General features: G+C 56.0%; 1 protein-coding gene across 1 annotated transcript; it reads right to left on the reverse strand.

Annotated features, from left to right (window-relative positions):
* Positions 1–2,266: 2,266 nt before the first annotated feature.
* On the reverse strand, positions 2,267–6,356 carry LOC122684273 (basic proline-rich protein-like). Its single transcript, XM_043888277.1, has 4 exons — positions 6,230–6,356; positions 5,365–6,007; positions 4,727–4,830; positions 2,267–2,376 (listed from the first exon to the last, which is right to left on the reverse strand). The coding sequence occupies exons 1-4, from the start codon at positions 6,354–6,356 to the stop codon at positions 2,354–2,356; spliced, it is 897 nt and encodes a 298-aa protein (XP_043744212.1). The 3' UTR covers positions 2,267–2,353.
* Between the last annotated feature and the right edge of the window lie 1,172 nt (positions 6,357–7,528).

Consider the following 7,528-nt stretch of genomic DNA (forward strand, 5'->3'; position numbering starts at 1 on the left):
GGTGTCCCCGGGAGCTCGGGCAGGAGAGCGCCGCCGCTCTGCCTCGGGCCGAGATAATCCGGACTTCTCTCCTGAAGGGTCCGGCTCCGGCTCTTTCGGAGGCCGAGGTTCCTTAGGTCCTCCTTGAGGAGGCGACAGCGGCCCCGGGGATGCGCGAGAGAAAAAGGGGAGTCTCTCCGGAAAGACAGCTCCTGGCGCGGCAACTTTCGGTTTTCCCCTCTTTCTTCCAAAGAGCGAGTAGGTAGGGGTCGTCTGCTTCCTGGTTTTGTCTCAAGCTTGTTGGCAGGGGGAAGAAAAAAAAGAAAGAAAGAGGGGAGAGAAAGCGTCCAGATATTCAGCCCGATTCCCAACGAGCTGCAGAGCTCCTCGCGAGTCCGTTTATCGAGCTGCGGTCTGGAAATCCCACGCGCGAGGCAGTAATCCGGGGCAGTGGAGCGGGAGCGGCCCGGCCGGCTCACTCGGGGGCGGCGGTCCTGGGAGCGCCCTGGACCCGAGGCTTTCCCAGGGACCCAGCCAATGCCATCCAGGTCAACGCCCGGGGTCCCGGACCGGGTCGAGGCGGAAGCTGCGCGCCTGGCTGTGCGTCCAGTGCGGCGCCGGCCGGGGTTCCGCGGGCGCGAAGGGGCTCGGGCTCTCCCGGCGCCGCCGCCTTATATCCCGCTGGCCGCCCGCATGGCTAATGAGATGCAAATGAGCAGCCCCCCAATCTGGCGAGAGCTGTCACAAAGGAGCCACTTTTCCAAACCCTCCTCTCAATGGATCGCCAAATGGTCAGTGAGCTGTAAAATGTGCAACCCTCCTCCCCGCCCCCACCCTCCCCGCCCCCGGTCCTCCCCTGCCCCCGCCCCCAGCCCCCGCCGCCCGAAACGCACTCATTTACATTCCTGCAAAACGTTCACCGCAAGAATCCCCTCTGCGCCCGAGGCGGGTGCCGCCGCCCGGGCTCCTTGGCGCTGCCCTCCGGCCGCAGGCCCGCAGAGGCCCGGGACGCGCGGGGGCGGCGCTGTGCCCTGGCCCGGCCGAGAGCCGCCGGGCGGGTGAGGCCGCGTCCGGCCTTGGGAACGCTCCGGTCGCCGCGGCGCCCGCCTCCGTCCCCTCTCTGGCCGCTGCCGGGTCCTGGGGTGTGGGGGGAGGGGGGTAAGTCGGAAGCCCAGTCCCCAGTGGGCCGCCCCTCCGCTCGGGCAGCCTCTTCCTAAGGAGGAGTCTCTGGGGCGGGGGACGGGGGCGCAGGGAGGGGAGGGTGTGAGCAGTGGGCAGACGGTGGCCAAAGGGCAGCGGCAGTTTCGGGAAGTTTGGAAAGCTCTGACACCCAGACGCCTCCCGGACAGCGACTCTGCGTCTGGAAACGCAGCGGTGAGCGCGGCGCCCTCGGGGACCCCGTTTCCTCGAGCTCGGGGTGTCCTCGCACGGGTCGGCCACCGCTGGGGGCGGGGTCCGGGTAGCGCCGGGGATCCTGACGTCTCCAACCGCCGCCCCCCCTCCGCCCCCAACACACACACACACACACCCTTCTGGGCGCGATTCGCAGCCTCCGCCACCTTTCCTGGGTCTCTCTCCTGGGTATTCCCCCCTCGGCCTCCCTCTGCTTGGTAAAAAGTGAGTTTGGTGTGTGTCGTTCGCGTGGCTGTCATTAAGGCAGTCTGTTATTGTGCGCGGCTGAATCAGTGGCTCTTTGTGCGCTCAGCTGTATGGTAATGCAGACCGCACCTGCTCCCCGCACAATGCAGAGAGAAAGAGCTCCCCTCCGCGCGCGCGGCGGCCTCTGCAACAATGTCCGGCACATGTTCTAAAGCCTCTCCAGCATGGCCCCCCCCAGCCCGCCACCTTCGCACAACCATCACCTTATTAGGTTTTTACGCGTCCATCAGACACTAGAACTTTTCTTTCTTTTTTTTTTAAGGGAAATGAGTTTATTGGGAGGGCCAAGAACGCACGTTATCTTACAATGCGCTATCTAAGTTGCTTTCAAGCTTGCGGGCACAGTGCAGAATTAAGGTGGGGCAGGGACTCCCACTCTGGCATCCAGCCTCGCGCAGGGCTCACGTTGAGGTCTCTATCGCACCCCTATCTGCTCCTCCTTCCGTCTCCCCAACCCCCAACACCCGCGCAGCGTCATCCAGGGTGAAAGGTGTGAGCGTGGAGTAAAGGTCAAGTTGATGAGCAATACTGCGCAGGGCCCCCGGTCACTACGGCCTCGCCAGAGGTGTGCTGCAGCCGGCTTATTGGTAGGGACTGCACTGTCCTGGCAAAATGTGGCTTTCATTGAGGCAGATGTTGAGATCACATAACGCCCGGGGAGAGGGAAAATCCTCAAAGACCAAGCTGAAGTCCTCCATGGTCATCCCTCCAGCTGTTAGGCAACAGGCTCCCAAATACCTATCAAGTTTCAGGACAGATTTTAGGTTTTTCACTGTTGCCAGAGAAGCAAAGAATTAATCAAAAGTAATGTAATCCAAGGCTGAGGTGAGAAAGGCAGGCTTGGACCCCACCAGAACCCCCTACAGTTTGGCTCAGAACAAATGGAGACTTCAAACCTTCTTGTGGCCCCATGATGGTGGCAACCCCAGTGTGGCCGCCCGCTGGGGATTTTTTGAGGACTCACTGCATCACCACTGGGCTGGACCAGCGCGAATCCTAATTTAATCTTGCCACCTAGTGTCAGCATCCTTTTTTCACTACATTCATGTTTCCTCTGAAAGCTAATTTCTCAGAACTCTGCTCCCTAATGCATGGAAGCTGGTGTGTTTACGCGAGAGAGAGAGGGAAAGAGAGGAGAGGGAGAGGGAGAGAGGTGGGTGGGGAGAGCTGAGAGGGTTCCAGGAGCAGGAGGGGGCCAAGGAAAGGAACATGAGATCTAAGTCCTCTGTGCTTCCAGACTGAGAGTAGATTTCAGTAAGAAATGAAATATCAGGAACCTTTTAATTAGAAAATGGAAGTGAGAAACAGGTTCATTTGAATAACTGTTTAGAAAACTGGAAATAAAAAGTTCCACGCGCAAGGGCTTAAACCTTGGGGTGGGGGGAAGACTTGCCCCAAATCTTTAACAAACCCCCCTCAGTATCAAGTATTTGTTAAATTGACATGGCACAGATTTCTCGATTACAGCGGCAAAGCGGAACTGAAAGGCATCGTAAAATCCATCAGAATCCTGCCCAAAGCGTTCATTCTTTTCCAGCTTAATTTATGCCACGCGATTCTGTATTGGGGAAATCAAGCAGAAAGCCCTTTTCTTGTCCTTTCTCTTCTTCTTGCTCTTCTTTCCTCCACTTTCTTCCTCCCGTTCTCTCTCTATCTTCTTCTCCTTCTCTCCCCCCTCCCACGTTGGTCACTCTCCCCCTCTTCCTTTCAAAGCGGAGCTAACGGGAGACTGTTTAACTTCAGTGTTTCTATAGGAGTCTGTTGTAGTTTAACTCCTGCACACCAGTAGCTGAGATGAACAAAAGAGAGACTCGAGGTCCAACTATTCACCCTTTCTTTGCTCTTTAATTTTCATTGATTAGGAAGACAAGGGGAGCCCTTAGGGATTCAGGCTGAAGGGGGATGACACGCCTTTAGACGCCATCAGCCCCCTAGCCAGCCATCTGCTCCGAACCAAATGGCGTTTTTTCACTCCCTAACTGCATGTCTGTATACTCCCGCAACTAAGTGCTCTGAACCCCCTAAATGCAGGAGGGAGCTTAAGCTTGACTATGTTAAATAGATTTGCCCCGTGTTGGCTGTAGCAGCCAGATTCCCTCCTCCCCCACACTCCATAAATCCTCACCTAGCTCATTAGGAAAAAGCAGAAAACTTTCTTTTAAATACTTTTTGATGTCTCAGCAAATTTACTGTACAAAGTGAGGCTCATTAGGGCTTAGAAGGCATCCAATATATCAGACACAGGAGTGGAGAGAGGGATTTGCCGCCTGGTGTTGGTGTTTTATTTTTGCCAGGCATGCATAGCTTGTAGCCTGAATGACCCCAGTGACCAGGGTAGGTTCAGTTGTATAATCAGAACCACGGCTACAACAACTGCAACAACTGAGTTATCTATTTGTTGGAAACCCTGATTATTTTACCCACCATTTACTAGGCCTCATGGGAATAAAAGCTTATGACCATCATTTTATCAAATTAAATATGCCACTCTCAGCAGTGTGTGAGCTGACACTGTGGTCACCCAATCCTGTTTCCATCTCCTTTGCCCAAAGAAAGGTTCTGTTCCTGCGGAACATGTGTGGTGGAGGATGTGGCTGGGGGAGGAGGGTCTGGGCAGATTGCAGTGAACAATGCCCAGAATAGGCTCCAGACTCTAAGCCAGACCCAGGTTCAGTTTTCTGTGTAAACAAGTCTGGAGACTTGAGGGGGTTTGTGTTTTCTTAGGCCAACTGAATACTGTATACCCAACAGACAAGTTCTGTTATTCCTAAGAAGAATTAGGGTCCTTGTTCAGAACAAGAAAATGAAAAACTTCCAGGCAGCAAATCTGGTGTTGATCAAACATGCCAGCTTACTTGAAAAAGAAGAAGATGATGAAGGGAACCTAAAGAAAGTTTATTAATTGGTATTAGTATCACATCTCCACCAACACGCCCTCTGCCCAGTCTCCATCAGTCACAGGTTTGGAATCGTCCAGCCCTTAGGGAACAGAGAACTGGCCTGCTTGCTGGGCGTCCAGGGAGCTCTTACAGATATCTGTGTGTAAAACCTCACCCGTGCCGGGTAGCTGTTAGGGATATTTCCTTACCTCTTAAGGACTGAACCCCAGAGGCGCATGGACATTTACAAGACACACTGACTCGAATGTAGCACGGCGTTCGCACCTGATCACTCCGTTGCGTCTGGATCACTCTACAGAAGATACACGGTAACCCGAGCCGTCCATTGGTCCACAGCGGAAAAGAGGGGCCGATCTAGTTTATACTTAGGCTCCCAGGCTTCCCTCTCGCTGAGGATAAAAATGTACACAGCACACCCAGGGAGGCCCCGCAGCTCGGCCTCCCCTGCCCTCGCAGGAGCATGTCCCTCGGAGGAGGGGCGGCCCGCAGACACCCAGGACCATGACCTGTGGTCAGCAGGTTGGCGCGGGGCAGAGGCCACGAGGACAGGAGGACAGAGCCCAGGGAAAACCCAGTGGACTTGAGGCCTCCCCACCCCCCTCCCTTCCACCCGCGGCGAGTGTGGAAGGATGGCTCGGCCACGTGGTCCGGAGCGGGGACCCCCATGCCCAGGGGCGCAGCGCGGGCCGGGGTTGCGGAGGCATGCGCTGGTTTGCATGAGAAAGGCGGTCGCGTGGCTCAGCTGGCGGCGCGGAGGCCGCTCCTCCGACCCCGGGATCATCTGCCCGGCGGTCCGCGCTCATCTCCATGACAAAGCGCTGTTTACCTGGCGCGGCTCCGGGCGCCTTTGTCCGGATCAGATGACCGCGCAGCTGCTCCGCGCTCCCGCCCGAGCGGCCCCCGACTGAACGCGCCGGGCCAGGCGCTCCGGAGGACTGCCTGGAGGGGGTGCGGCGCCGGTGGGCACTCCAGAGAGCGGCTTGGAGTGGGTGGCGGCGGCAGGGCGGGCACCCGCCGCAGGGGCACGCGCGCGGGCTGGGAGGGCGAGGTCGACGGGCCAGCCCTGGTCCCCGGGCGCGCGGCACGGGGGCGCACGCGGTCACCTGCACCGAGGCGCGGCCCCACCTTGGAGTCGCCGGCCCGAGGCCGCGACAGACAATGCGGGTGGGAAAGGAAGGGCGGCGAGAGCGACCCGGGCCCGCCCGGGGTCTCGCTCCGGGACACGCCCCGCCCGGAGGTCGCGGGCACCTGTCGCCGGTCCCGGCGCCCGTCAATCACCGGCCCGCGGGGCGGGGCGCAGGCTGGGCCGGAACCGCCCGGACTCCGCCCCGCCCGCGTGTCCCCGCCGGACCCGAGCGGCTCCGCGCGGCTGCGCCGTCCTGCCCGGCCTCCCACCTCCTTTCTGCGAGCATCTGCCCGCAAAGGAACAGATGTGGGCACCTGCGGTGACAGGCCGCATATGTTCCATCCTATTCACAGGCATTCAGACGTGGCCACAATGAGGGGCCTTTGTGCGCACAGTCACTAAATATATTAATCTGCACTCCCCAGAGCACCGGGCTGTTTAATTTTTCACTAGCAATAACATCTGATCTAATCCTTAAATCGGCTCCCAAAAGCCTGCTCTCCCGCCCTCCTTTTTCTCCTCTTTCTCCCCACCTCCTCCCGAAAAACGTGTGAAGCTATTCAACCTTCCACCTGTTGCCTGCTGAACTGGGCGTGGGTTCCTGCAACGTCTGATGTCGGTCCGGGCTGGGGGTGGCGGTGGGGGTGGGAGCTGGCGGGGGCGACTGTGCGAGACACGATGCTGGGCGACATGGGCACCGCCAGGGCACGAGTATTAGAAGGAAAATAAACACAGCGTGCGAGGGTGGCTCACGAATGTTGTGCAAACAAAGACCAATGATTATTAAACAGCCTTCAGCATATTCATCCTCTCTGTGGAAGCAACTTAAAAATGTACAAGTTCCCGTTTACCTTTTTGTTTATTAAACTCTAATGGTTATTATAAACACCGGCCAATAGGCCACATAGCCAAAAGCGAACATAAATCTCAGATGTATGACTTAGATTCCTTTTAGCAAGATTGTTGTATGACTCTTTTATTTCAGCATCTCGTATTCTGTTTTGGTTTGTTTTCGGTCACAATGATTCCCTTAGTGCCATTGTGGGTGTCACAATGCAGAGGGACATCAGGCTGTGAATGAAGACAGAGGCAGTTTAAACAAACGGAGCTCTTTCTTTCCTCTCCCGTCCATTGTACTGTGAACGGGCCTTCTGCACTCTGCTGCTAGGAAACAGCTTTGCAAAGCCCTACTCCAGTAAACGGGCTGGAGAGAAAGGGACCCCAATAAACAGCCTAAGTATTGGAGAAAAAAGGGGGACAAATTTAGGCAAATGTTCCTTCACCTTCACATCAGCACATTTCCTAATCTCCAAATGTAAGACACACTTTCAAGCTTTTCAACAGTTTCCTTCCTGCTTGTCATTTTAATCCTTGCTCCCTCCCCTCCCCCACCTCACAGGAAACACAGAGTGGGGACAGCACTGGCCCACCATCAAGAGCTGTTTTCAAAATTCTGTTTTGTGTAGGAAAATAGGGTGGGGCCCAGGGCTGTTTCTCAATTATCATCACTGTGATTGTCAACTGCTCTCCAAAGGGGTGCACGGAGGTGTTGTCAGGTACGAAGCGGTATGGTTGGTGAGTCTCAATACTTAAGGAACAATCATAAACTATAAATTGTTCTTGTGTAGTTGAAACTGTTCCTATTAACATAGGTAGGTTAATTGAAGCAAGAAATGTAGCTGTTTTCAGGTCAAATAACAGCTTGAATACGTTAGGGAATGACCCACCACCACCACCTGCATTTCTCATGGGTTTAAACAAAGTCATAGGTCACCACTGAACCAAAGACAGTCAAGGCACATGGGAAACCACGACTGGCTTATCTCAATCACCCTTCACAGCTGGGGCTACTCTCAGACCCAAA

The sequence above is a fragment of the Cervus elaphus genome, chromosome 26, assembly GCF_910594005.1.
Source record: "Cervus elaphus chromosome 26, mCerEla1.1, whole genome shotgun sequence".
NCBI lineage: Eukaryota > Metazoa > Chordata > Mammalia > Artiodactyla > Cervidae > Cervus > Cervus elaphus.

Excerpts from the sequence above, each read along its gene's own strand:
- LOC122684273 (XM_043888277.1), bottom strand. The coding sequence starts at position 6,356 with ATGTCGCCCAGCATCGTGTCTCGCACAGTCGCCCCCGCCAGCTCCCAC. Across the intron at positions 6,008-6,229 it reads CAGCAGGCAACAGGTGGAAG|GATGGAACATATGCGGCCTG; the intron begins GTTGAATAGCTT and ends GCCTGTGAATAG. Across the intron at positions 2,377-4,726 it reads TGGGGTTCAGTCCTTAAGAG|GTATTTGGGAGCCTGTTGCC; the intron begins GTAAGGAAATAT and ends GAAACTTGATAG.